The 27,516-nt window shown below is 49.3% G+C and overlaps 11 protein-coding genes across 11 annotated transcripts, besides 1 other annotated feature; 7 read left to right on the top strand and 4 right to left on the bottom strand.

The window, feature by feature from the left end:
* Window positions 1–1,135: 1,135 nt before the first annotated feature.
* UA08_03195 (hypothetical protein) lies at window positions 1,136–3,585 on the top strand (the record flags this gene model as incomplete). The annotated part of the gene is made up of 3 exons (XM_020265469.1): window positions 1,136–1,300; window positions 1,367–2,110; window positions 2,170–3,585. The coding sequence occupies 3 exons, from the start codon at window positions 1,136–1,138 to the stop codon at window positions 3,583–3,585; spliced, it is 2,325 nt and encodes a 774-aa protein (XP_020121386.1).
* A 1,214-nt stretch (window positions 3,586–4,799) lies between these two features.
* Window positions 4,800–6,097, top strand: UA08_03194 (hypothetical protein; the record flags this gene model as incomplete). The annotated part of the gene is made up of 2 exons (XM_020265468.1): window positions 4,800–5,375; window positions 5,459–6,097. The coding sequence occupies 2 exons, from the start codon at window positions 4,800–4,802 to the stop codon at window positions 6,095–6,097; spliced, it is 1,215 nt and encodes a 404-aa protein (XP_020121385.1).
* A 421-nt stretch (window positions 6,098–6,518) lies between these two features.
* UA08_03193 (hypothetical protein) lies at window positions 6,519–7,353 on the top strand (the record flags this gene model as incomplete). The annotated part of the gene is made up of 2 exons (XM_020265467.1): window positions 6,519–6,893; window positions 6,991–7,353. The coding sequence occupies 2 exons, from the start codon at window positions 6,519–6,521 to the stop codon at window positions 7,351–7,353; spliced, it is 738 nt and encodes a 245-aa protein (XP_020121384.1).
* A 663-nt stretch (window positions 7,354–8,016) lies between these two features.
* Window positions 8,017–8,906, top strand: UA08_03192 (Cytochrome c; the record flags this gene model as incomplete). The annotated part of the gene is made up of 5 exons (XM_020265465.1): window positions 8,017–8,047; window positions 8,423–8,454; window positions 8,518–8,676; window positions 8,732–8,826; window positions 8,882–8,906. The coding sequence occupies 5 exons, from the start codon at window positions 8,017–8,019 to the stop codon at window positions 8,904–8,906; spliced, it is 342 nt and encodes a 113-aa protein (XP_020121391.1).
* Window positions 8,907–9,344: 438 nt separating this feature from the next.
* Window positions 9,345–9,374: a repeat region (Identified by RepeatMasker using a combination of RepBase library and repeat library created with RepeatScout).
* A 114-nt stretch (window positions 9,375–9,488) lies between these two features.
* On the top strand, window positions 9,489–11,905 carry UA08_03191 (hypothetical protein; the record flags this gene model as incomplete). The annotated part of the gene is made up of 3 exons (XM_020265464.1): window positions 9,489–9,816; window positions 9,875–10,471; window positions 10,590–11,905. 3 exons carry the CDS (start codon window positions 9,489–9,491, stop codon window positions 11,903–11,905), a joined length of 2,241 nt encoding a protein of 746 aa, XP_020121390.1.
* A 560-nt stretch (window positions 11,906–12,465) lies between these two features.
* Window positions 12,466–13,653, bottom strand: UA08_03190 (DNA-directed RNA polymerase II subunit RPB3; the record flags this gene model as incomplete). The annotated part of the gene is made up of 3 exons (XM_020265463.1): window positions 12,466–12,898; window positions 12,970–13,541; window positions 13,600–13,653. 3 exons carry the CDS (start codon window positions 13,651–13,653, stop codon window positions 12,466–12,468), a joined length of 1,059 nt encoding a protein of 352 aa, XP_020121389.1.
* A 1,101-nt stretch (window positions 13,654–14,754) lies between these two features.
* UA08_03189 (hypothetical protein) lies at window positions 14,755–16,055 on the top strand (the record flags this gene model as incomplete). Its single annotated transcript, XM_020265462.1, has 3 exons — window positions 14,755–14,763; window positions 14,827–15,053; window positions 15,392–16,055. The coding sequence occupies 3 exons, from the start codon at window positions 14,755–14,757 to the stop codon at window positions 16,053–16,055; spliced, it is 900 nt and encodes a 299-aa protein (XP_020121388.1).
* A 943-nt stretch (window positions 16,056–16,998) lies between these two features.
* On the bottom strand, window positions 16,999–17,718 carry UA08_03188 (hypothetical protein; the record flags this gene model as incomplete). Its single annotated transcript, XM_020265461.1, has 3 exons — window positions 16,999–17,021; window positions 17,101–17,523; window positions 17,667–17,718. The coding sequence occupies 3 exons, from the start codon at window positions 17,716–17,718 to the stop codon at window positions 16,999–17,001; spliced, it is 498 nt and encodes a 165-aa protein (XP_020120936.1).
* A 1,394-nt stretch (window positions 17,719–19,112) lies between these two features.
* On the top strand, window positions 19,113–21,037 carry UA08_03187 (hypothetical protein; the record flags this gene model as incomplete). The annotated part of the gene is made up of 9 exons (XM_020265460.1): window positions 19,113–19,170; window positions 19,326–19,370; window positions 19,424–19,499; window positions 19,672–19,794; window positions 19,848–20,009; window positions 20,075–20,308; window positions 20,368–20,465; window positions 20,521–20,586; window positions 20,643–21,037. The coding sequence occupies 9 exons, from the start codon at window positions 19,113–19,115 to the stop codon at window positions 21,035–21,037; spliced, it is 1,257 nt and encodes a 418-aa protein (XP_020120937.1).
* Window positions 21,038–21,427: 390 nt separating this feature from the next.
* Window positions 21,428–22,678, bottom strand: UA08_03186 (hypothetical protein; the record flags this gene model as incomplete). Its single annotated transcript, XM_020265459.1, has 1 exon — window positions 21,428–22,678. One exon carries the CDS (start codon window positions 22,676–22,678, stop codon window positions 21,428–21,430), a length of 1,251 nt encoding a protein of 416 aa, XP_020121042.1.
* A 1,617-nt stretch (window positions 22,679–24,295) lies between these two features.
* Window positions 24,296–27,220, bottom strand: UA08_03185 (hypothetical protein; the record flags this gene model as incomplete). The annotated part of the gene is made up of 2 exons (XM_020265458.1): window positions 24,296–26,798; window positions 26,850–27,220. 2 exons carry the CDS (start codon window positions 27,218–27,220, stop codon window positions 24,296–24,298), a joined length of 2,874 nt encoding a protein of 957 aa, XP_020121043.1.
* Window positions 27,221–27,516: the final 296 nt, after the last annotated feature.

Genomic DNA, 27,516 nt, shown 5'->3' with positions numbered 1-27,516 from the left:
TAGGCCATTACGCTCCTTCCACTACCGCGTCTCTCGCTCGTCAACAACAATTGGAACTGGAATTAACCCCTCTCAGGCCCCAACTCTGCTAACTAAGCCGAGACCTGGATTGCTTCTATCCTAGTGATCGAGCTCGTTTCTTTGACTTTTGCTTTGTAACCAAACACGTCGACCGCATCTCTCCGTCTAAAGCTTGTCTATCAACTTGTCTTTGCGTGCAAATTGACTTGGCAGACAATTCACCCTTTCTCTCGACCCCATAAAGCCTTCCCCCGCCGCCGCAACTCGCGTGAAAAGAGGACAACCAGGACCAAGACGAACACACGCGTTTCCCCGACTTTTTCTGTATGATCGCCTGCCGTGCGCGATCATTCCCGAATTGTTCTTTCATAAAATTGCGCTCCAACAGCTGATCCGTGCGAGTCTTGCCCTCCGTCTTGGGAAAGGTTGAAACCGTTGACACCTTCCCAGTCTCCACGGCCCCGGTCCTATATCCCATTAGTCCTAGAACGCACACACTAGTACTATCGTTGTTTTTCTACTTGTATTATTCATCCAGGGGGGCGCTTCCGCACTCAATTTGAGTCTTACTAGCTCAATAACGGCTACCGATCCGTTTCCGCCGTCGTGGAACCTCTGTTCCAAGATCTTCTTTCCATCTCATCCTGACCTCGCAGCAACCTAGACCTGCATCACCCCTCTTTCTCCTGCGCAAGTACTTTCTTTTTCACCGTCTGCATCTGCATTTACCAACTAATTACACACTCTCTTAACCTTAATCGCACGCTGTTCCTGTCTACAGAATCTTTCATTCGCTGTTTTTCTTTCCTACTACACTCTTGTGTTTCACACATACCGTTTATTCTTCCTGCATAACAACAATCGCCTCTATCAAACCCTCTCAATTGCCTTTCAAGCTTGGAACCTACAAAGGATGAAGACGGAGTCCTTTTGAGCTTGTTGCAAGTCATAAAAAAAGACAAATTACCCTATATATAACCCGATTCTCCTTTCTAGGTGAGCACTGAGCAAGTTCCGACCGACATTTACACTTTTGATTGGCGACTGGGCTAACTCAACCCAGGCCACTGATATTCTCTCGATCGTCTGCAGGCAGAGGAAAAGGGAACAAGCCATGGCTATTTCTCACGAATACTCCCTTAGAGGAACATCGCAAAGCGCGATGACTCTTGAGGACAGATTCGAGGTGATCAAAGAAGTTGGAGATGGCTCTTTTGGTAGTGTTGTGCTTGCCCGAGTACGTACTGCCGGTTCCAACGTCGCTCGTCGTGGAACTATGGTAAGTAACAGTTGACTGGCCTCTAGTGTTGGAATCAAACTGCACACTCTACTTACACTTGCACAGGTTGCTATCAAGACTATGAAGAAGACATTCGAGTCCTTTGCTCCCTGTCTGGAACTCCGGGAAGTCGTCTTTCTTCGAACACTTCCCCATCACACTCACATCGTCCCCGCCCTTGACATTTTCCTTGATCCGCTAAGCAAGAAGTTGCATATTTGTATGGAGTACATGGATGGCAACCTCTACCAACTGATGAAGGCAAGAGACCACAAGTATCTTGAAGGCAAACACGTCAAAAGCATACTCTACCAGATCTTGTCGGGCCTCGACCACATCCACGCCCACGATTTTTTCCACCGTGATATCAAGCCAGAGAACATTCTGGTCTCGACATCCGCTCCGAATGATTCAACCTTCAGTCGGTATTCGAATCTTGTCACCCCTCCTTCTACGCCACCCACCTATACCGTCAAGATTGCCGATTTTGGCCTTGCGCGTGAAACACACTCGAAGTCACCATACACAACATATGTTTCGACCCGGTGGTACCGTGCCCCAGAGGTTTTGTTGCGTGCTGGTGAATATTCAGCTCCTGTTGATATATGGGCCGTGGGTGCAATGGCAGTCGAAATCGCTACTTTGAAGCCATTGTTTCCTGGTGTCAATGAAGTCGATCAAGTATGGCGTATTTGTGAGATTATGGGTAGCCCCGGTAACTGGTACACGAAGTCAGGGGCCAAGGTCGGCGGCGGTGAATGGCGTGAGGGTAACAAACTGGCGCAGAAGCTTGGCTTCACTTTCCCAAAGGTATGTTCTAATTGCGAGAACTTTTCAAATCTACTTCCAACTAAAGTTTGAATTTCAAGATGGCACCTCACTCTATGTCAAGCATTCTACAAGGCCCTCACTGGCCGCAAGCGTTGAGCAACTTCGTGACATGGTGCTTGATGTGGGACCCCCGTAATAGACCAACCTCTACTCAAGCCCTTGAGCACGAGTATTTCGCCGACGCGGTTGATCCACTGCGACCAAAGTCATCAACCTCAAGACTCCTGGGCCGCAAGATGTCAGAAAAGAGCTTCAAACCAAACACCAAAGAGGTCATTGAATCTCCTACATTGTCATCAAAACCTTCGTGGTTCCGACGGTCATTGGTGATGCGAACCGATAGCCCTGCTCCCATGGTAGAACCAGAAACATCAGCACGACCAGCAGTTGTATCCTACAATACTCTTCCCGAGGTACAGGCCCCTAAGGGTCGTTCAGCCAAGCGAGCTACATGGGCCAATGGTGCACCAATGCCGATTCTTCCCTCCATCAGACCAGTCTCACCTCTTTCGAATGCCGTCACTGCTCAGGCCAATAGCAGCAGCGTAGCTCATCTAACCGCCGCTCAACAAGCCGATGCTGGGAAATCAAAGAAGATTGGTCGTCAGCTTTCTGTCAATTCGAATGGCAACCACTACGCGGATATTCATAGACAGGAGGCAGAGCGTGCACTGAACGGAATTAGTGGAGGCACAAATGCTACAATGCAGAAGGAAAGCTTCTTTTCTCATCTCCGCAAGCGTGCGCGAAGATTGTCGGGCCGCAACCAAGCTGCCGCAGCAGCCAACTATGACGTGGAAGCCAACGTTGGATGTTCACCGTGGCCTAACCGCTCGTCGGTCGTCTTGGATTCAAACATCGTCGATGCAAAAAGTGGCGAGTTCACCGATATCGAGAAGACCCTTCAGAGTGTGAAATATGGCTTGTCTACAGAAAATCCCCCACCCCAGCTGACCTCAGTCCCTAACCAAACGCCTTCAAAGCGGCAATCAGTTCCACAAGTGCCTATGCGCTCGATGACTGAGAGCCCAACTCCAAGTGTTGGTGGACCAATCTCTAGCCGAACTCGCAGAGCTCTGCAAATGACATCCCATCCAGTTCACCGTTACGAAACCCCTGAGGAGGAAGATGAGTTGCTGGACGAGGTTCTTCATTCGGCCGATAAGGCTGCGAGACACCTTGCACAGGATTACGATGATGAGTCAGAGAATCGCCTTTCCAATATGATCAATGAGTCGACGCGTACCCTGAACCCTTATCCTACTCCTTCGCCATCGGCAAAACGTGACGGAGTCTCGTTCGGAGAGTATGAGGGCACGCCTGTCAAACCAGGAGAAATTTCGAAGATGAAGGGAGAGACCTCTAACCGACAGTGGCCGACTCCCCCATACGGAGAACAAGAGTGGGCTAGCACCGTTGCCAACAGCATTCTGTCTGGGTCTACGTACAGATAGAGGGCGTATCCCTTATCTACAGGCAATTTTTTGTTGACACGAACCACTCGTCATTGCTTTTTCGCACTCTCCCTCCTCCCTCTCCCCAACGCATTTGCATCGGCTCCGGATCAGCATAGAAAAAAAGAACACGGTATAGAGGAATGGCGTACGGTCACTGATTTGATTTCATATATATATTTTTCCTTTTCCCGGGACTCTTTTTTTTTTCCTTCATCATTTTTCTAGGGTTCTATCGGCGGTTATTTTCCCGTTTATTTGTTTTGCAGCAGAATTCTTCATTGCTGTTATTTTTCACATTTTATATCTGCATACCCCCTTTCAGCCACATATAGATGTACCATTTACCCCTTTTTAAACTTTTTGAAAGTCACCCCCTCGTGTCTTGATTTGTTTCATTCTACATACCCTATTCTGTTTATATTCTTTTCTTTTATTGTTTCACCCGCAGATCTCATTCCTTACCGCGCTAGACGCGAGAAACATTTATGCATAGCGCCATCTCACACTGATTTGTGTCACTACCACTGCTCACCAGCGTCCTTTCATTGAAGAGGGCAGTTATATATGCCCTATCCTTTTCCTTACGTCCTGTCTCAGTACCTGTCCATTCACTTCTTTGTATATCACCTCTTACGGCCAGTCGATGTGTTCCTCGGATACATCATTTGCTCTGTGAGCATGAGGGACGTTATTGTCCTGTGACTGACTTGGTTTCTCAAGTTCTTATAACTTTGTAATTATATATTTTACATATGTGGCAGTGAATATCCTGCCTGCACATAATATTTATTCTAACTATTCCATTTATCTTGCTCTCTTAAGTTTAGACTTGGAAATATAAAGAAAAGTTCATCGTCTCGTGAGTATCCAGAGTAGTGGGTGCCTAAGGCGGCGACGATTTCTCTGGACCCACTTCTCCGATAGGATTTCAAAATTCATTATCAACTCGAGCTCAGGCAAATTCGGTGACACGATGTATTCATCTTCTCACACAATCATAAACCCGATGTTAGTCTGTTGACACAAATACGAATTCTACCATCTGGATCCTACATAAATTGAACACCTCACAGCCCTTGAATCGCTCCGATCAATCTTTTGCATCGGCTTCACTGCATGGTTACGCACCGGCAGTGAAGAGGGAGCTTTACACAACATATTGGTGATTTGAACAGATAGAAAAGAAGAAAAAGAAGGAGACCTTTGCAACCATGCCGCTGGCGCAACAAACCTCTGCATCCCAAACTCCTCACATCTCGCCCGCTGAGCTTTCGTACCTCTATGCCTCCCTTTCATCGCCCGAAGGCGCGATTCGACCCGATGGACGCTCACCCACTCAATTCCGACTCTTGAGCGCCGAAACAGGCATTCTTCCGGGGACGAACGGGAGCGCGCGAATCGGGTTTGCGGATGGCTCTGAAGCTATCGTTGGCGTGAAGGCGGAGCTGGAGAAGACGCTTGCGACGGATGCGCTTGACTTGAGACAGTTGCAGGAATTGGAGCAAGATGATGTTACTGGTGGAGGTGGTGGTGGTGATGAGGATGGGGGAGATGGGAGCAGTCGCGCAGCGCCTGGTCAGGGTTCCTGGGTGCAGATGTCCATTGAGATTCCGGGTTTTCGCGACGATGATGCTCTGCCTGTGTTCTTGTCTGAGATGATGAGAGAATCGCTGGTTAGTTCGAGTAATGCTGGCAATGACGAGGATAATCGCGATAATAAGATGGTTGGAGGCTTGAAAGGTCGACTAGTGATTAATCGGCGGTGGCATTGGAGGCTCTATATCGACGTATGTTCTGTTCTGTCTGTTTTCTACTTTTTTTTTTCCCTCGGGTTTCGTGGTGTTGACTCACAGATTTGTACTATCAACAGGTGCTGCTTTTATCTCCACCTCAATCTTACCCTTTACCACTACTTTCGTTGACTACGCACTTGGCCCTGCTATCAACGCGATTGCCCAAGCTCAAATCGCAAGGCGAAGAAGATCCATTCTTCGAGGACGATTGGAACCTAGCCGAATACCTCTATCCGCGCCCGGAATCATCTCCCCTGAAACAAAAAAACAAGAATAATCGACGACGTCAGGCTCGTCCACCGGTCACTCTACTGGTCACATCCATGGGCAGCAATGTGATTTTCGACCCAACGCGCGAGGAAATATCGGTAGCGGATGCTGTGCTGGCTGTCTCCATTGGTCGCGAGCAAGACGCAGAAAACAGCGATGCGAATTTGAAACTTCTTTCTATTCGCACTATCGATCCGCCTTCGCGGTTGACTCAACATGGCGTCCCGGACTCGGAAAATGCAGCCACTCTGAGTGCTGCTACTAATGCCACTGCAGCAGCAGCAGACATCCCACATATTTCTGACGAGGATGTTCCTGGTGTGTGGAAACCCAGGAGGGGTGGCGTATCGCGCAGTGTCATATCTAAAATAATCAAATTGGTTTTAGCTAAGGGGGGAGTTGGCGACGAGGTTATGGAGGGATTAGAAGGTGTCGAAGTTAGCTGAAGTGTAATCATACGAATGATTTATATGTACCACTCATTAGAGGTATGCAGTGCTTCGTGATAGGAGAACGCATTGCATTCACATGCATTTCGTCTGGTAATTCCGCACAGATATATTATCGCCGATGGAATTTGGCTCGAAATCAGACGCACGTCGCATGGACAGTAACTGAAGAATCGCTTAGCCTGATGTCTTGAGCAATATGATAGACACAGTCAATACTGTAAATAGTTGCAAGAGTGTACCACTCCAATGTCAAGATACTGCGAGAGAAGCAGTATTTGAAGACGGTCACGTGATCAACCGGAACGGCGAAGAAAACAGTAAATAGATTATTCCGTCGAACGACCTACTCTCTCACGTTAGGGGGAAGGTCAACAGCCAAACAGCATATCACCAGAAAAAGTCCATTAAAGCAAAAATGAAGGTCGCCGTCACATCCAACATCCCCCGTTTCCTTCTCCCACGCGGCATTCCCTCGCATACACTGCGATATGCCAGGCGCAATTTTTCATCGTCGTCAGCACGGCGAGCAGCCGAAGACAAGCCACGAACTCTCGCGCAACCGGACAAATTCAGACCACCATCTCACCCCGCTCGTCGCGTCCTACAAACACGCAATGGCAAGGTTGTCAGTCAGAATGTGCGAGATCCATTCAATTACCCCGGCCGTCCGTTATCAGCCAAGGAAAAGGAAGAGCGGAAGACCAAGCGGTATCCCAATATGTTTCCTGCAGAAGGAACAGTTCTATTTAAATTCCTAACTACGCGATGGATCCATGTGTGGATTTCTATGGTATGCATCCATTCTAATCCGGGGCGGTATTAACCAAAAAAAAGAAAAAAAAAAGACAAGAGTATACTAATTGGGCTGTATATATATATATATATAGGGCGTCCTCACCTCCCTTGCAACATTCACATTTACGGAAAACTTCAAACGAACGTCTGCCTTTGCACATCTTCTTCCACCATGGTCGGGACTACTGACAAACCCGATCAGCACCATATCGCAAGCCATATCAGTGTGGAAAATGCACGTTCAGCACACGTCGATGATTGCGCGCGAGAACCGGCACAAGCGCATCGAAGACGCCGAGAAGCGTCGCCAGTATCGCATCGCTCATGGGCTCGAGGAGCCGGAGAAAGCGGCGTCTCCTGTTGTCGAGGACGACCAGTCGCCTATTGCTGCTCCTGTGGCTGCCGGCGAGGAGACGGAGAAGCGGGTTGTGAAGAAGTGGTTTGGCATTTGGTGAGCTTTCAGACCGAACAGTGTAGTTGTTGATGTACTATAATAGAAGTTTTTATCAATTGGCTTGGCAGTAGGCACAAAAAAAAAAAAAAATTCGCGCTCTCTCATGCTCTAACAGGAATCGGTGAGCTGGCCGAGCCCTTCCGATGCGCATCATGTGACGTCGGATGGATCGGGTGAGTACTAATCCGGCGCAGGCGATTGGACAGCGCGGGAGGTCACGAGCGTCATTGTTATGTTATAACAATGCGCTGCGTCGCGGAATATATATAAATGTTCACTGCGGTATGAGTCTTCGGATGATGTACAAGTAGATACATACTACCAATCTGTACTGCTAACTTGCAGAAAGCATGCAGTAAATAGCAGTAATGGGCTAATAGCACATGTAGACGCAGCTTCCGGTTGTCACCGACCGCCATGCAGCCGACAATTAGCCGCCCGCTGATTGGCGGATGCTTTGCCGCTGCGGTCATATTTTTCGATGCTAAGCCCGTTCGAGCATGGCGAATTTCTTCCTTTTTTCCTTCCCTTCCTTGTTTTGCCAGCTGTCAACCACTCTCATCTTCCTCATCCATCGTCCCAAACATCCTCGCTCGTCTTCTGCTTTATAGACCAGAGTATATTCCTTATATCTCGCTTCTTTTCTTCACATTCACAATTCACAATGCCTAAGGAAGCTGCCACTTTCGCCCCAGGTAAGCTTACTGAAGTGCTTTCTTGTCCGGCCATCGAGGAGAGAGAGAGAGAAGACCCGGAAATGAGCCATCGCATACGCCTTGCCAAATAATCACGCGTTCACCGATGATGCCGAGCGTTTCTTTCCGTCTCCATCTGCCTGACTAGTTTTCTTCGACGCGGTGCAGGGACCCATCGCAGGCAAATGAAAACCGGCCTTTGAGAGGATAGGAATTGCGTGGTTCCATTTGTCGTGTGAAAACAGGACTCTTATGCTGAATGGCACCGGCTATGCGATGGCAAATTTCCCGTGTTTCAAAATGAATTGCACAATTCCGCCTCCGATTATTTGCGCGAATGATCAGCTAACGCGGAATGCTTTTTTCGCTCACCAGGTGACGCCGGAAAGGGTGCCAACCTGTTCAAGGTAAGACTGCAGTTTATTCCTGGCCAATTGAGGAAACTTTTCACTCTAACGTATGTCATTCAGACTCGTTGTGCTCAATGCCACACCGTCGAGGAGGGTGGTGCCAACAAGATTGGTCCTAACCTCCACGGACTCTTCGGTCGTAAGACCGGTTCCGTTGAGGGTTACTCCTACACCGATGCCAACCGTCAGGCTGGTGTGACCTGGGACGAGACCACTCTGGTATGTCCCTCTCGGCCCAACAGCGGCTGTCGAACCTGGGTACTGACTGCAATAGTTCAACTACCTCGAGAACCCCAAGAAGTTCATTCCCGGAACCAAGATGGCCTTCGGTGGTCTCAAGAAGGGCAAGGACCGCAACGACCTCATCACGTAAGGCTTGCTGTTGACACCCGTGAAGACGGGCCTCTGCTAACACTGCCAACAGTTACCTCCAAGAGAGCACCAAATAAGCGACGACGCTGCACCCATGCCAGTCCCCAGCATCGCGATCCTCGAGTGTATAGAGAACTCGAGCTTCAAGGAACGGGGAAACCATCGCCTGTAACAATACATTTGACTACTACCCTATACATGCGAATAGATTTTTGGTTTTTTATGTGCTTTAGCGCTGGGGAGCCGGAAAGCCGCCGCTTGGTACAAGGGAGAGCGAAATGACATAGATTTTCTTTCTTCTGCTGTACTCTTCTGTTGATATTATTATGGGTCTTTTTTTTTTCCTTTTCTCTCTTTTGGTTCTGGAGTACCATGCCACACCGATGCTCTTTTTATTTTGGAAAGCGGGCTATAAAAAGATGTAATGATCGCAATATACGATTCTCCTCTCTGGTTGCTCCTCTAGTGCGTACGTTGTTCATCAGGTTCACCAACGATGGCTAGAAAATTCGCTGCATTCCATGCCATGCCATGCCATGCCATGCAGGCCTAGCAGCAAGGGAGATCACGGGATCCCTGTCGTCCCCGCGCCCATTGGACCAGCCTCCGTTCTGCTGCAGTAGTTTGCTACTTTGTGACTAGTCAGTCACCCTATGCCAATGGGCGAGCGAGGGGCAGCGCATGCCTTTATCGGCCGCTGGCTGGCAATCCGACTCCTTCGTTTCCTCTCGCCAGCTAACGACCGAATATCCAAACTGTTCTTGCTCTTGTCTTTCACAGAAACCACCGAGCGCGCACACGCATGTCTTGCGCCCCAATTGCTGCCTGCTTCGAAGTCTGGTTCTGCCTTCGTTCCTGACGGTTCAGGCACCCGCCCCGTTATCTCGCGATCTTATCGCATCTTTGCGACCGCCATTCCCCAGCGTCGCATACATACCCTCTCGACAGCATCACAGGCTGTATCCCTGATTCTGCGTTCATACCCGCGTGCTTGCTGGCGCATGTCCTCGTACTCTGCGCGACCTCGTTCTGTTCTTGTTTCTAGGACATCCTAAGGCACTCGCACACCACGGCGAGCGCATGCATGAGCGTTCGCCCTCACCGCAATCCACCATGGCCATGGATGAAGAGATGGACGCCCTCTTCGATGACCACCCGTCGCTGTCCGCGTCGCTAGAAGACTTTGCCGCTTCCAACAGACGCTCGCCGCTCCTTGACTTGCCCTCGCAGCATTCAGGCTTCCGATCCGAAGACTCCGACGATGGCCGATATGCTCCTCAAGAAGGGCGATGGTCGCCGCCCGCGCTCAGACGGCCGGACTCGCTGGCTGGAAGCCATTGGTATCGCCATTCGCCCTACGGCCATCTTCATATGAAACCGACCTTGCAGCCGACCAGCGCACCGCACTCCCGCGAGGTCAGTCCTCAGTATGAAGATGCCCACGAGGTCCCCGCTCCGCCTTCTCCTCCTCCCCTGCAGCGCAAAAGCCCAGTCAACGATCTGCCCGATGTCACATTTGCAGCCAGTGTGCCCCTGCCGCCAGGCACAGATTCGCCTCCCAAGGGGCGATCGGTTTCTCCAGAGCCCCCCAAAGAGAAGCAACTTCTTCACCTGGAACCAAGCGATGAACCACTTTCAAATTGTAGGTGAAATGCAACATTCATTTGAGAGCTTGATAATATCCAACAATGTAACTTTTTGATTTCTGTCCAGGAGAGGGTTTTGATATATGAATCATTAACTCCCATTTCAAATTACAGATGTACGCTTCAGAGTGTCTGCAGAAGTGGCCCAAAGAGAGCCTATACAGGCTGCTTGGAATGCGGTTCGTATTCCGTTTGAGCGACTCAGTGATACCATGTTTGGCTCCAAAACGAGCACACTTATTACAATCCTGATCACATGCCTGGCAATGATTTTCATGCGCTCCTTATCTATACCCGCGGGACCCCCAACGATGCCCAATCTGGTGAAGCTATGTGCCTTTGCTCGCAACTTTGAGCCTTTGATTCACTACTCCGAGAATGGCGTGCAACACATAAACAACCTACAGGAAACAGGCATTGCGGTCTGGGATCTGGGTGAATCGGTCAGAGGTAGCAACATGACAAGCGCGCCTATTATCGTCACGCAATTGGACGAGTTGTCTGAGTCTCTGAAGACTCTTTCCCTCGAACTGACCCGATTCTTCTCAAATGTCGACTCTGATATAGACTCAATTCTCTTAGTCATGGACTGGGTAAGACGGGAGCTCACCGTGATACACTCGCAGCCGCCGAGTAGTCTGCCAAGCGTCATGATTGACAACATCCACAACATGATATCCCAAGTTGTCAGGCTAGAGCACGGAAACGTGCCAACCATCATCGATGGTGAAGCGTCGGCAGCAGCAGCCGGCAGCCAATTCCCCGGTGCGCCCACGCTGCTAGGCACAGTGGTAACGACGCTATTCGGCGCGACATCAGCGCAACGCACGCGCGCAGCATTAACGCGCACCTTCACTGAATTCCTCAACGTGCTTGAGGAGTCCATAAACAGCCAACTCACGCACTCCACCGCGCTAGTCGGACTCTTTGAGGCCATCGACCGGCAGTTCCTGAACCTGCAACGCGTCGTCGTGCGCGAATCCGACACCCAAGAAAGAGAAGAAGGCGAAATGCTCAGCTCCCTCTGGACGCGAGTCCTGGGACCCAACGCCGCGCTAGTCCGCAAGTACGAGAAGAACCGCAAGTTGCTGGCCGACGTCCGCCGTCGAACAGTAAACAACAAACACCAACTCATGGACCATCAGGCGCGCCTGCTGAACCTGAAGGTTAGCCTGGAGACGCTGCGTCGGAAGCTAGTGAGCCCCTTGGTCCGGCAGAAGAACGATTCGTACATGTCCGTCAGCAGCGCGATTGATACTACGAATAGTGTCCTCGGAGCTATTGAGGGTCAGATCGAGGGTGTCGAAGATACGTACGAGTTTCTTCGAGGAAGACGCGAGACTCAAAAGGCAAAGTATATGGATATGGTGTACGGCGCAAGCAGTGGCAATAATAATAAATACCTTGGTCTGGAGGAGACAGAGGACTAATCCACTCCCCTTTCGCTTTCTTCTTTCTTCTCTTCCGGTGTGATTTTTCAAGGTGTTTTATCAAGACAGTGTAGGTGGAGCGGAGCTAAGGAGTTACAGAGTTTACGTTCTGCTTTAAATATCTATCTTCTTTTTTTTTGGTATGGTATATGATTTTATACGTATTTGGTCTCGTCTATTTCATTTCATTTTTTTGGCTTCTATGTTCTTATTACCTTTTTTTTTTCTTTGCTCTGCACTTCTGTATGGATGAGAAAAGCATTTCTTGTGCATCAAGGGCTTTAGCGATTGATATCTCTTTCTTGAAAGCAACGCTTCTACTCTATTTACTCTATTTACTCTGGGTAGCGTGAAATGTAAAACTACTTATATTCAGTCAGAGCAGCAGTTTTAATTTACATGATAAAGTATGCAGGTATACTTTGCTGATTCAAATCGATTTCCATAATAGGTAGATATTAATATCGAGAAGTGAAATCAAGTACGTAGTTACACACAAGTGAGAAATAACGCCCAAAATATGCTTTCTTTTTTCTTTAAAAGAGAGAGAGAGAAAGACATCAAAAGCCTCCATAATTAGTCGCTCCATACGGCGTGGCGCCATAAGGCGTCGTTCCACCTCCCCAGGCATTTCTATTTCCACCGTTTGCGCCCTGGCCATATGCTGTGAAGCTGCCTCCGAGTCCACCATCGATCTCAGGTGGCTCGTACGCATCTGGAGATTGGACAGCGCCTCCGAGCGCCATGTCCTCATCATCAGGACCGCCTCCAAGGCCATTCACTTGCGCACCTGGTCCGTTGGGGTTCGTGAGGGTGTCTATTATAGTGGCCAGTTTGGTTTGAAGTGTAAGTATCCCCTGCTGCACAATCGCGTCTGGCTCGAGATTTCCAATCGATTCGACATCTACGTAAAATGTGCTAGGCTGTGCGTCGTAGTCGAATGGCTGGTCTGGTGGATTGGGGGTTTCCCATTTCCCATTTTCTGAGATAGGCCTGCAAAAATATATCCAGTTAGCAATCAAGCCCGTGCAAACCAAGAAACAAGAAGAGGAAGAAGAACAGACCATTCTTTTATAGGATCCTCCTCATACCAATAGTCTATATGCCTTAGATTATTATGCGGGTCATACTCGAAGCCAACCGCCGACGTAGGAGACCATTTTGCATGCTCTTTGGCAATACCCTTTCGTGCAATGCACGTCAACTTCAACTCCTGGCCCTTGATCAACTTCGCGATCAACGGTCCCTTGCCCTCCGGGTCGGTGATGACTGGATTGCCCACCCACTCATTGGCCCTGTCACCAGTGACCACCAAATCCCGAGAATAAACCTTCATAACATCATCCGCCTGATTACACCGCGCATGTAACGTCAGCCGCACGCTGCATCTGGAGCACCAGCTTTCACATGTGCAGTCTCGATTGTATTCCATGTCATTATCGCAATGTTTGCTGTTCAACGGAATAAGACCCAGGCGGTGCGCGAGAAACTCGTCCGGGAGCACGGATGTGTTGGTCTCAACCTCGACAATATCTATAGCTACTGTGGGCACTTCGGCGATCATCGCGCGTCGAAGTGAGTTTGCGAGCGCGAGGTCGACGCTGGACAGTTTGAAGTCAACGCGATATGGCTCTGCCTGTTTTTGACTGTGAGTATGCTTTCCAATGTTCGAAATTGGAATGAAGAATGCGCACCTCACGGACGGTCACTTGCGGCCCAACGGGCTCGATTTCCATTTCGTAATCCATAATTGCGTGGATTGATTTCGCAGCGCGAGGCGACAGAGGTCAAAGTAGATCGTGAGCTGAGGGAGGCGGCAGCTTGCAGTGGCAGGCTAAAACCCGCCGCGAGAGAGAGAGAGAGAGAGATGAGTCCAGATTTATGCAGATTATGTCGCTTTGGCTGTGGATCTGAGTACCGAAAATGTAAATTTCGAGGGCTTTGCGGTTTGTTAATGAGTGGTGAAATCTTTGCGACTGATCTGTTGCTCTTTCTTTCTTTCTTGAAGCCTCTCCATTGCCCGGTAGGTCATGTGACATGGCGCTAATCCGGAAGAGGCAATGACTATAAAAAAGGGGTCCAGTCGTACACGCACTATCGATCTATGGAGAATATTCTTGTCGGAAAAAAGAGAGAAGCAAATACTAGGTTAAAGAGACTTTGAGATGAATAATCCATGAACCTTTCATCGAAGTTTCTCTACTTACTACCTAGGTACGAACATGCTCTTCTTCGGTTTCTTTCCTTCGTCTTCCGGGGTCGCCATTACCTAGTTATTCAATATATCTACTTTGTCCCTGGACAGAATGCACAGATGGCAAACTCCAACTTATGTCATTTGGAGATCCGTAAACAAAGTTCATCTTGATGCACCAGATCATTCCAAAATGCGCTGTGCAACTAGCAGAAACTGTAAGAACTACTGCCATGGTTTTTTGAATCACCCTCATCTCTCATCACTACTCGACCGTTCACTATGCCGTCAAGCAGAGGGACGTCTAAAAGCGTACTTCCTGGTCAGCTGTCTTATTCCTCGCAAAGAGCATGTGATCAACCAGATATAGATTGTGATACGAAGGAACTTTACACATATTCTGCCCAGAGATGGCTGCGGAACGAGCCAGCGCAACTGCTTCGCAGATATGATCGATTCAATTTGGATGCTCATTCATATCGCCGAAGACGCTGCAGGACACCATGCAGTCTGTGTGAATGTAACAAAGTTGCCAGACGGGAACTTTAATAAAGGTTTCCTTGCAAATATGCAGGATGGAAAAAAGTTAATCGTCAAAATCCCAAATCCCAATTCAGGCCCAGTTCATTACACCACAGTATCTGAAGTGGCCACAATGCAATTTGTGAGATTCTCACCTGAAGCGCCTCGGCAAATCAAAGATATAAGATACTAATAATGATTAAAGGTCAGAGAGAATCTTCATATTCCCGTTCTAAAGGTCCTAAGATATTGCTCGAGGGCGTCTGAGAGTAAGCTCGGGGCGGAATACATCGTGATGGTGAAAGCCCCTGGAGTGGAACTTGGTCAAATATGGGATAAGCTCAAGGCCTGCGACAAGCTATCCATTGTGAAGCAAATTGCCGCTATCACCTGCACGCTTGCTCGATCCCGGCTTCAATGCCATGGGGCACTGTACAGGAGGCAAGATGTCACTTCATCTGAGAGTATCGTGGTCGACTAGGAGTTTGTCATTGGGCCCACGAGCATGGTTTGATGATAGCAGAGGAGAGGTGGATGTTCATCGGGGTCCTTGTATGTGTCTTGCTAATTTCTGATTAACCATGCTATTGGTACTTGTGTGTGTTTTGCACTAGGAACCTCAGCAGATGCTCTTATGAAGGCACTAGCTCAGCGAGAAGCAGCACGTATAGAGAAGTTTCCAACGTTTCCCCGAGATCGCCAACAGGGTACATTCGGTGAGCCTGGTGGCTACCATCCAACCAAAGAAGCGAAACTGTCTGTCTTGCAAGACTTTCTCAAAATACGCCCTCATATCATGCCCAGCAAAAACGACGAACCCTCTGCCACCACCCTTCCCTGCTAGAGTACGAGGGGCCGGGGTTGGATGGTTTTGTTCAACCTGCTCTCCCCGAGACTTTCGAGTCACTTGATCCTCAAGCCAAAAAGGCCGCAAAGGCTTTGTTTCTTTTCCAGTCATTATGGCTTTCCTATGAGATTGAGTTGCAGAGAGCTGTACCCGAGTTATTGCATACCTTTAGTCATAGAGAAACATTACCGGGCCAAATTCTAGGGGCAATAGGGTCCATCTATGATGATGGGGAGCCGTACGTGCAGAGCCTACTTGCGGATATTACCGAAGAGCACGTCTGGAACCAGGTTGTAGGAGCGGATGAGAACGGCAATCCGAGTGTCTTATGTCCCTTGAAATATTCAGAGCGGGACATGGCAAAGCAGAAAACAGAGTATGTCAAATGGGCAAAGGATGTTGAAAGGAAGACGAGAATTCTTGATGTGATAGGTGCCCATACGGGCTGCAATGGGGCAGTCTCTCCTCGAGATTACGACGAAGTAGCCCGAAGACTGGCTGCGGCAAAGCAGAGATTTCTCGTTCAACCGCTTGCTTATACTCGTCGAAGAAAGAAGTACAATGCCTTGGTTTCATGTAGTAGTTGACTGTCAGGGATCAGTAGTGGCTCTATATAACCGCGGTGTTTTGCACCGCCTGGCTTTTTATAGGTTGTATACCCTTCGTCCATATTGCAATGGAAAGACGGGATTGGATGTACCCAATACCTGCTATATATATGTGTGTGTGTGTGTGCTCCGAGCTAAAGATCTTCGCTGATTGACAGCGATCGATCGGTTTCAGAATAAGAGAGGCCGTTGGAAAAAGAAAGGAAGAAGAGGGAGTAACTTCTGGTTTTGATAGCAAATTCTTGCTAGTCTCACGTGGTTTTGACGCCCAGGCGCAGAAGTCCTTTGTCATTGCTTGACTATATACACGTGATACGCTGTATGGTTACCCAAGCCCTAAGCCAGTTGGGACTTGCTGGCGAACTGAATGAAAGAAATTCAAGCAGAACATTCATTGTTCTGGCCTGGTCTTTTGTTGCATCGGCATAAAAGGGAGAATATTATAATGTACAGTACAATTACAAAAACTGGCATCATAGCGAAGAAAGAAACCAGGTCTTCTTTTCTCTTTCTATCAGCTCCTCTTGTGCTGCTCACTACACAGGGGAAAAGAGAATAATGCCATGCCATATGCGTATGACGCAAAAATGAAACCTTTCCATCCTGTGTGTCATGCGCACACGCAAATTTCTTGTCCTCTTCGGGGTCTCATGCAATGTGTTTCATAAAGCCGCCTCCTGTAGTCGTGATAAACCATTCTATCACAAACCCGACAAATGTGTGTAATAAAAGAAATCTATGCTGTAAGAGCAAAACAGGCACGTATTAGAGGATAGCAAGTGCTAATAGACAACAAGGAATCTCACTACCACCTCCCTGGAGAGAAACCACGAGCAAAAAGAAAAGGTGGGGGGAGGAGAGGAAGAGGCGAGAGTATGGAACAGGGGAGATATAATAGCAAGAACTTTTCAAGGCATATCAGTCATATCAGGTCATCAGACAGCGCTACAGAAAGTAGTGTAGCCAGCTGTAACTATCAACATGGCTCGCAACTTCGAACCAGTCAATCGGATTGACGACTAACGTCGCAACGAACTGCGATTTAACGCTTCGAGTAGTTCGGGGCGATTAACCAAGGCAGCTGCAGCTTGCGCGTATGTGACCCATTGCCGTTTCCTCTTGTGCATTTCAGGCCACTGGGCCTCTTCGCGGCTAACGATGGCTTCAAAAAACTGATATGATGCTTTTGGAGCCGTGGAAGACAATAGACCAGCGGGCCTCATATCCGGGATAACGCCAAGATCTCGCTGCACAGCACAAATGACGCCTGCTTCTTCCCAAGCTTCTCGCTGTGCTGCTTGTTGAGCGGTCGGTTCATCAAGTTCCCAGCCTCCTTTTGGTAAAACCCATCCACCTGGTCCAGCGGACTGAATCATCAACACTTTGGTTTTGTCGACGGACAAGGGGACAATGCCGGCTACAAGTCTCTCTCCTTTGGCGCCATATCCTGGAGAAGCAAACAGTCGAGGTTAGTATTTTGAAAGGAAAAAGGGGAAAAAAAAAGGGAAAATAAAAAAATTGAAAAATGAATAATGAAAGAAGAACAGAAAGAGAAAGAGAATAAGATGTAAGAATAGAAGATGAACGCACTCTGATTAGTCCTGCCCACACGGGCCTCCATTGAACGAGTTGCAGCCGCCATTTGTCCAGATGCATTCACTTCCTCCACCGTGTAGAGTTGTATGTAGAAGATAAGAGGAAATCAGCGGAATCAAAGCGAGGCCCAGTCTATCTGCGTGATTTTGATTGAAAACGAGCGTTTCCGGCGGCGGCGGCCCTTGGTGAGGGATGCGGACGTCACAGCTTCGACGGCAGCGCACTCTCTTTATCCCGTCTGGCTACAATGGCCGCTCGGAGTTGGCGCAGTCCTTTGTGAGCTAAGAAGACGGATTCGCCTGGGACGCGCGAGGATGTCCGTAGTCGAGGGTCTGGCAAGCAGGCGGGGAGTTATGCGGTTCGCACGGTGACGGGCACGAGAGCGGGAACGGGGAGGATTGGATGCGAGGTAGGAGCAAGTCTGCGAAGCGCGATGGAAAACAAAAAAAGAAAAAAAAAAGAAGAAAACAAAAGCTATGTTTTCCCAATGAGTCCCGCGGTGGACGGGAGCCCGAGAAGGGAAGTGGTTGAAGAAGACATCTTAATGGAAGAGCGCAGCGGAAAGGTCGAGGAGGAATGGCAGAGAGTGGAAGGGGAAAAAAATCTTACAGTAAGTTAATTACGTGGGGAACGGGGCAGGCAGAGGGGTGTACCACAGTTTCCTCCCCTTACAGCAAGTAAGATATTGATTGTACGGCCGTTATTCATGGCAAAGAATAATTATTTCTCTGCATATACATACACACATGTTGCTGGCGATGCCCTGGACGTAGCTGGCGAGTCGGTCGCGGCGGACTCTCACGATGTTCGTTAACCAACGTCAACTAGTTAGTTAGGGTATTATTTCAGATGAATAATGAATAAATCAATGCACAGCCAATGGCCGAGTGCGCTCGCTGTCGGTGCCAACCACGGAACTGGCCTGGCCGTCTAACTCCGACTCTCGCTCTGCTCGTGCGAACTTGGGGTTGCAGGAAGCTTGACTGGGCCGAGATCCTGATTAGACGATTCTTGACAGGAAGGAGTTTGCAGTGCTGTGTTGTCCAGCGCGTAGCCAATCAAGCAGCGCACATGAACGTGGTTGTGTTGAATGTTGTGTCGGGATTGCTGAAGATGCTCTGCCGCTTCTAGAAGGCAGTCCCGTGATCGCAGTGCAGTGCCTTCCTCCTGTCGGCGCTGCGGCTACCTTTCTTGGACCTCATCCTCACCCTCGTCGCTCTTCCAGCACTGGCGGTTTCTTCTTCTTCTTCTTCTTCTTCTACTTCTTCTTCTCGCTCTCTCCAAGTCGAGGAGGAACGCGGAAACTGGAAAGCCTACGCGGTGGAACCTCCCAGCCGGAACTAGCACAGCTACCCCTCCATCGACCTCCCGAGCCATCTCCGCCCGTCTTCTGTCGCATCGTGACATGTCCGACATCGATCTGACAGCATATTAATAATAATGGGCACGGTGGTGGACGCCGAAACGGCACGACACCTGTCCCTGTTCCGCCCTCTGGGTAAGCGTTCACCAGTGGCTGCAGCCAGTCGGAGTCCTCTCAGCCAGCTCGTGCTGAATCCACTGGTCTCAGGTCTCGTATTGCTGCAGTGCCTGTCACGTGCCTTGTTTGCGTCCATTTCTCCTGTCAGTATGGGAAGACTGACAGCCTCGCAGGCTATCAGCGAAACTCGTGTGGCTATTGCAAATCAGACGACGGAAGTAAGTCTTGTATATGCATGCATGCTTGCTACCACAGCCCTAACCCTATTTAGGTGCTTCCTACTACGCCAGCTCTGTGTCGGTCCGCCCAGAGCATTACGAAGCCCTGGTGAATCGAGGATGGAGGAGGTAGGGGGTCTCTGCTTTGACTATTTCTGGTTGAATGGCCTGCTGACCGCAGGCCAGGTCAGGGACCTTGTATTACAAGCAGAACTTGCAGCGATCATGTTGTCCGCATTACACATTGAGGTAGCTATCCTCTAGCTATACATACCCCCGTGTTTTCTAACGATGTTGGTAGACTTGCTGCCCGCGATTACAAGGCAAGACGTGATCAGCGCAAGGCCATCAACCGGTGGAATAAATATGTTCTCGGCCCAGAATACATCAGGAAAGCTGCGATGCTTGCGCCAAAAAGCCGAGAGTAGGTGGAAACTATAGTAAACGCCGACACCCCTACTGACACCACGTGTATAGAGAGAAACGGCAGCGTAAGCAGAACTTCGATGTAGTAAAGGCTGTTCATGAGGCAGAGTATTCTCACCTGCAACGGCCTATTGACCCGAAGACTAAACGACCCATTGAGCCTGCACATAAGTTTGAGGTCAGCATAGAAGGCGATTCAATATCTCAGCGAAAGTCAGTAGGCGGTCTCATTGCCTCGATCGTCCTCGTCCAGACGTATTAATGAACAACCACCCTAGGTATGAAGTATTCCTGAAGTATCAGGAAGCCATCCATAAAGAATCCACCGACAGATGGAAGACAGCTGATTTCAAGCGCTTCCTTTGTTCTGGTCTGAAGCGGAACACGCCCAAGGAAGGGTCGGGTGAGAAGAGGCTAGGCTCATGGCATCAATGCTATCGTCTTGATGGCAGATTGATTGCCGTTGCAGTGCTGGACTTGTTGCCGCAGGGTGTTAGCTCTGTATATCTCTTGTAAGTCATATTGCCACTCGCCTATATCCTTTGGGGAAGCAAAGCTGATGCATTGATAGCTACGATCCCGAGTTTGGCGATTGGGAGTTTGGCAAATTGAGTGCTTTGCGAGAGATAGCATTCGCCTTGGAGGAGGAATACAAATACTACTACATGGGTATATCACTTGACTATCCTGATACTTGCTGTGTGCTCTTACTGAAGCATCAAAGGCTACTATATTCATTCCTGCCAGAAGATGCGATACAAGGCCTTCTACAGACCTCAATACATTCTTGGTAAGTTGCTATTCCTCTGTTTTTACTTTCTTGACAAAGCAAATTACTGACTCAAGACAAAGACCCAGAAAGCGGTACCTGGGACCCTCTTGATGGCGAACTAACGCAAAAGCTTGACAAACAAAAATACGTCTCTCTCTCTCGTGACCGTGCTCGGGAGAACCTTGATAACGAAGACGACGAACTTCCCGAACTTGTAGACGAAGAATCGCTTTCCCTCTTCACCATCCAGATGCCCGGCGTGCTGAGTGCTGAAGAAGTCCAGGCCAAGATCGACCTTGATCACTGGCTTCTAGTTGCCTACGGCACATTCATCCATATGGAGGATTTGGTTGGATGGGAAGATGCTAACATCATGGACCCGCAGAGCGTTAAGGGTATCGTGGGTGAGCTGGTAGCAGTATTGGGCGTAGAGGTTGCGGAGAAAAGTGCTTGTGTGCTTTTTGATTAGACTTGATTCTGTCATCTGAGTAGTATTAAAGGGGCCTACTAGTTACATATGTGGAGTGGATGTTAAGGGCTCGTAAAAGTAATTCCAACCATACCAAGTTAACTTCCAGTTGCAGAACTCTAGTTTTGTTTAGTATGTATGCATTTACGATCTATGCACAAATGTGTATATGTATGTATGTATATGCAACCCGAACAGTGAAGATGAGCGTAGAAAAGGCAAGAAAATAAAAAAGGAATACGAAACATGCAATGTATAACCTTGACTTCATAAACCGAAGCCATCCATGCACGCAAATAAATAACGACTCCTAACTCCACCCTCACCTGATGCGATGCTCTCCTCTTTGCCTCTTGAAAAGAAAATAAAAAGACACAACAATCAATAGAATCACTCCATTAGCTCGACGGGCGGCCTGGAGGTATGGGCAAATATCTTTTTCGGCTCTCCGTCCGAACTCAGATTCATAAAGTCCTCGTCGTCTTCATCGTCAATGGAGGTATCTTCCACCATGACAGCAGGCAGATTGGGAGATCCGCCATGATCGTTCGGATGATAGATCAATGTGCTTGAGCGGCTGCGTCCGGCGCCAGTAGACGAGGGCCATGAGCCAGCGCGGCCGAGACCCGGAGTAACCTCTTTATTGTTAGGGTTGATAGGGTTGATATTGCCGATATTATTACTGTTGTTATTGTTGTCAGACCCATATGACGCCACCGAAATAGGCGACATAGGATCATTGCTAGATGTATCCGGGGCCGACTGGCCGGCAGCAGCAGTTCCCAGACGAGCCAGCGCGTCCGCAAGATCGCTGGCATGCACCTCCTTGTTTGGGGGGTCCTCGTTGCGCATGACCCATCCATGCGGCGGGCTGGGCGGGGGACTAATGAAGAACAGCTTCGATGAGTGAGGCGCTTCGAGCAACTTCTTGCGTTTTGCCTCCTCTGTGTTTTCGATCGGGGTGCGTTCGCCAAAGTAGATGCGTGCTCGCAGGCCGCACTCGTCGAAGATGGTCTTGGTGCATTCGAGGTTCTGTCGCACTTTTACAGCATCGTCGATGGAGAGAAAGGAGCAGACGATTCGTCGGAAGCTTGGCAGGGGCGAGAAGGAGTTGAGCGGTGCGATGGAGGTGATCTGCTCGCGGATGGCCGTCAGACAGGCCGGCTGGAAGACGATGAGGTTGTGCAGTTCGGTAATGATGAGCGTGTTGCTGGGGGGACTGGGTCGTGAGAGAGAGGGTAGGTTGGAGAGGTCTAGCGTTAGGCAAGGCCTGGACCTGGAGGAAGAGGTTGAAGTTGTGGTTGACGTTGAGCTGGACCGGGAGAGTTGCTTTGCGTGAGGGGCATTGCCGGCAGAAGAAGCCATTGCGTTGCCTGACAGCATCTGCAGCCTTTTCGACACGAGGAGTGATTGGGAGGAAGAAGACAGCTTGTTGTGCGTGGAAGGGCTGGAGGAGGCGCGAGACGAGGTCGGAGGGAATGTTGCCACCGTCATTCTGCGATGAGGACAGCGATAAGCGATAAGCATGCGCAGCCAATCAACAGCGAGCGTTCTTCTGACGTGTTCCTGGGCAACTTCAACTTCATGCGCGAGAGCCAGAGAGAGAGAGAGAGAAATGATGGTTTGATCTGCTGTTCCCATAGTCCTCCTGTGAGCAGGACACGCGAGGATATTTTATATCTCCCAAATTTGCCGTCCGCAGCAAGAAAATCCGCAAGACGGCCTGGTCGGAGTGGCGCAGCTGTTCGATACATAGCTTCACCCTCCGCTTCCCCACAAGATTGGCTGTGCCAGATCTTAAGAAGCTCTTAAGGATCTTCAATGTGGCGCAATCTCTAGGCAGCGACTTTACTGAGTAGCAGCACAGCCTGACCATCTGGCCGCGTCTACGCGCGGGCTAAGGTGCTTCTAGAAGGCACCCTCGTTTTTGCGGGATACGAAGCGAAGGCTGAGACTTTTGTGCTATGTAGTCGACTCATGAACGGACGGACTCGGCCATGAAGGCTCGGAAAGGCTGACGGCCTGGCCACCTCCCATCTTGCCAGATATTGCGCGGCTGGTTTTCCTTCTGTTCACCGGTCTCAGCCTGACTTGGAGTCAGTCGTTCATCTTGAATGGCAGACTTCTTCGCCCTCAATTCCCATACTGGCTGAGAGAATATGTCAAAGACTTCAAGGGAGATGTTGCTCTGATACAACCGGGATCTTCTATATTTTACGTAGCAGTGCCGTGGAAGCTTCCATCAGTGATTCGGCATATTCTGGCAACAGACGAGTTTCTACACGAGTGGGACATGAAGGGGAAGGATCAACCGATGCTGGAATTCATTGAGAATACTTTTGTCGATTCTCGAGACTTTACGCCAGTTGAATTTTTTTGGGTGCATGTCGAAAGAGACAGATATGGTAGAGTTTCTTCTCAGTCTCGACAATTGGGATATGAATACTGAAATTATGGATCTGACAACGGCCACTGGTACGACGTCCTTCTGGATGAAATTGGTGAACATCTTGCTTGAATGTGATAGAGACCGATTGCCCATCACCTCTGATATTGTTGAGGCTGCCCGAACTGAAATATCAAGTGCCAGCAAAGCCATGGAACAATTCTATCTTCACGACAAAACTAGGGACCGAATGGATACAAAATCCGCAATCAAACGTGCGAAACTCGATTTTCAGTTTGTTTTAGGAATATAGCAGCGTTCACCTCTACCACCCGCAATAAAAAAAATACCGGCCTTGACTGACGCCGTAGCAGACCCAGACTAGGATCAATATTACTCTCTCGCTTATAAGGTACTGGGTCAATCGACGTCTGCCAGACAGTATGCAGCCTTGTTGTTAAAATTGGTTGTGGATTGCTCTGACATCAATCACCCTATTGAACAAGATGTATTAGAGTGCACGCTAACGACTATTTTGAAAGGTACACAAGTGGGTATATTAAGTGTTGGGAGTCCTTACTGAGGAATGACTGGTTCAGAAAAAAGAAGAAAGAGGCTTATCTGAGAGATTCTTCGAAGTAGAATCCCCTTCATGAGGAAGTCCATGATTAGTCGACCAGTCGACACGGTTCAATTTATAAACATACAATCTTTTTCTAACTTGATTAAACAAATGTGGAATTCACCATGGGCTTTCCGATGGAATGGGAGGAAATGCCAATATGTAGCGTGATACGACAGGGTGGTAGAGCTCAACGATGATGCCATTTGCATCGTTCTTTTTCGAATCACTATCCTGCTCTGAGCTGTCATCAGGGAGTGTGGCTGTTGTTGTGTCTGCTTTTAATGGCCACGATCAGGCGCTTGATATCTTCCAGCTCTACCGCACAATATGTGTCGGCCAACAACTCGATAATGCCCACCGTCGATATTTCCGCATCCCAAGGATCCGCGGCAACAACAGCATCAACGTCCGCACCACTCTGCGAGAAGAGGCGTACAATCTCTGCCCACCGTGCAGTGCCGTTTGGGTCCGTGTCAAAATATTCTATCTTGCGCCGGCGGCGCGCATTTCGGAGATGCCTTAGAAGGGCCACCCAGGAGGTCATGGGAGCTCTTGTTTCAAAGTCAGTGTACTCGTGGTTCGGCCCAGGGTTAATGCGATGAGGCCGTTCGAGGAGATTCCGAATCATGCAGGGATCCGATAAGGGGTAAATGGTCCTCTCTCGCGAGCATAGAAACTCGGTTGCATAGGTGAGCAGAGGAGTGGCTTTTTCGTCTACACCGAGAACACCGTGGCTGTCCTGCAACATGCATGCGTCTAATTCTTCCGAAACGTAGGTTGTTAGGCCAAACTTGGTGGCTAAACAGAGGAAAGGGTGCCATATTGGCGGCGCCTTCTTCCGAACGTGGAAGAATCCGAACGCTTTGGCAGCCCAATGGTCGTGGGGATTCGCATTGGCATCCCACAGCCACGATAGAGTTTTATTGAGCTGGTTTAGAAACCGGCGTTGCAGCTTCCTCGCATCGTCCACAATATACCTGGAGTGAGTCATGGCGAGAGCCACGTCCGGCCACCACTCGTCAAATCGTCGGTGATGCTCGACTTCTTCCATGGGTCTCTTGAGCCGGAGCACGTATGATCGTAATAGCCGCAAATGGGGATCGAAGGCAGCTGGTTTCCTCTGTTCAAGCCGCCTATGGACATGGTCAATTCGCAGCCAGTCGCGTACTGTGCGATGAATGAAGGTAACTTTGCTGTCTGCCAGTTGGCGTATAGATGCACCTTCGACTTCGTTACTGTCCGCGAACCTTTGAGTGCGCAGGCGGTCTTGAGTTTGCTTCCCCTGAAGACCTAGAAGTCCAGCAAACCGTTGCAGCATGCGTTCTTTAGTGCCGTTACAGCGTTCATGGACAAATTTGTCAGATACCTTTGACACCTCCCCGTCGGCTGCATAGTCGTCGTCACCTTGTTCAAGCGCAAAGGCTAGTTCCCATACCGTGAGAGAGCTTGCTGATACGTCGTTGACGAAGTCGGCCACCATCTCTCGGGATTCGATGAGGAAGAGAAAACTTGCCGTCTCGGCGAGTTGAGCGTCGGATTGATCCTGAAACAAGAACTTTTCGTACAACCCTTCCAGCTCTGTCGGAAGTTGATCCAACTTTTTTTTCAATCCTGAAACACCAAATTCAGGATCAAACTCTTTGAGAATATCGTTCAAAGCTAGCTTAATCCATAAGAAGACCCCATCTGCTCGTTCAACTGTCATCTGATACAATGCCTCTGTCCCTTGGCTATCACGCTTGAGAACGCGACGAACAATAGCGCTTTCTCCTAGCCTATCAGCGGCATATTGATACAGGTCATTCTTCGTGATTTCGTGTAATTTGACACTAGGTCCTGTAGCTTGGAATGCTACTTCGAACACATCCCAGGGACGCGAAGAGAGACACATTTTTACGTTCTTGCCATGGCCGAGATTTTGGAAGAAGCTGATGAGTGCCTGGTGATCTTCCTCGAACTCATCAAGACCGTCAATGAAGAGACATGTTTTCAATTCCGGCGAAGCCGCATCCACGTATAGTCGAAAGGCGTCCAGAAGCTCATCCGAGTCCCATTCGAGATGGAGGGCGATTCTCTCCTTGGAGGTCATAGTGCGGATTTTGTGCCAAAGCTTGGGGAAAGCACGAGGCATGAGATGGGGATTGGCTGACAGCAACTGGTACAAAAGAGATCTGAGCAGTCCGCTTTTGGACCGCTGCTCCCTGCTGCCACTGGCCCAGGAGTAGAATCCTGCGGTCGAGACGGGATATACACCTGCCCATTTCCGAAGCAAAGTCTGTGTCGTTGGGTGTTCGTAGAGATACTTCATGAGGGTAGATTTACCAGACCCTGGCTTGCCTGTCATCCAGTATATGGGCCCGTGATCGCTGGTTTCGAGCCATGCAGCAAAATCGTGTCGAAAGCCATCCTTGTTCGGGTCCTGGCAACCATCTGCTCCGAAGATCCATTCGAATGTCTTCTTATGTGCTTTGGCAACACTTTCTTCCCGGTCATACATGCCTTTGAACGCCAAAGTGTCGAGAATGAATTCATTGAGGAGACCAGCTGGAGCGTAGACGGGCTGTGAAGAATTCTTGGACTTGAGCACACTCACATTTATGGCTATGCTCTCCGGGAGAGAGCTGAAGGTCTTTGGGGGAGACTGCGACTCGGATAGACTTGGTTGCGGATCTTCGTTTCTCTCTGTCTGATGTGTTTGGGGTGATGTCTTGAACCTAAGGCGCGAGAGAGCTTGTTCGTCTCCGAGGATACTGTGGGAAGCGAATGAGATTAAGATGGCGCACGCTGGTGTCTCAACTTACTCAGACCCAGGGTTTACAGCTTGGAATTGGCGCATGAGGGCAACAAGCCGTGTTGCGAGAGCTTCGATGACTTCCAGCGGCCATACCTCGCGGAGTCGGGAGTCTTTGGCGGGGCCATGAACAAGAAGATCCTGAGCGCGATCAAGACGTATGGCAAGATCGCATGCCACTTTGCGACACGCATGAGAAAGAGCATCGACTGCACCTGTAATGACCCCTTTGGTGTCGAGCAGCGACCGAATGGCATCGCGGAGGTTCGAGAACAAGTCAGCCAGAACATGCTTCTGTGCGGGATGCTCGCCATGGAGGGCCCAGGCCGCCTGGCATACAGCAGCAGATGCTGTCAAGAACTGGGATGCAGCATCACCCATGTTGACATCGACAATTTATCGAGGCATACAATTATGTTCTTCCTGCTGTCTGACTCCTTGCCGGAAAAGGTGATGCCGAAATGTATCAGCCTAATTAATGCTACACTATGCATATATGGATAAGTGGGGCTTGGGGAGATGCTCAACTCCGTTAGTGGCGATCTCAACTCCGGGCTCAGCTCCGGCCCAGAAGTTGAAATGTTTATAAGGTGGAAAGGAACGCAGTCTCCCTTCTTTGCGACCTTCAAATATCTATCTAGCTCTACGTTCGTTTCTGCCTATTCATAATACTGACT

Source organism: Talaromyces atroroseus, assembly GCF_001907595.1.
Source record: "Talaromyces atroroseus strain IBT 11181 chromosome Unknown scaffold_3, whole genome shotgun sequence".
Lineage (NCBI taxonomy): Eukaryota > Fungi > Ascomycota > Eurotiomycetes > Eurotiales > Trichocomaceae > Talaromyces > Talaromyces atroroseus.
The sequence above is the reverse complement of the archived record's forward strand: the minus strand, read 5'-3'. Positions and strand labels throughout refer to the sequence as shown.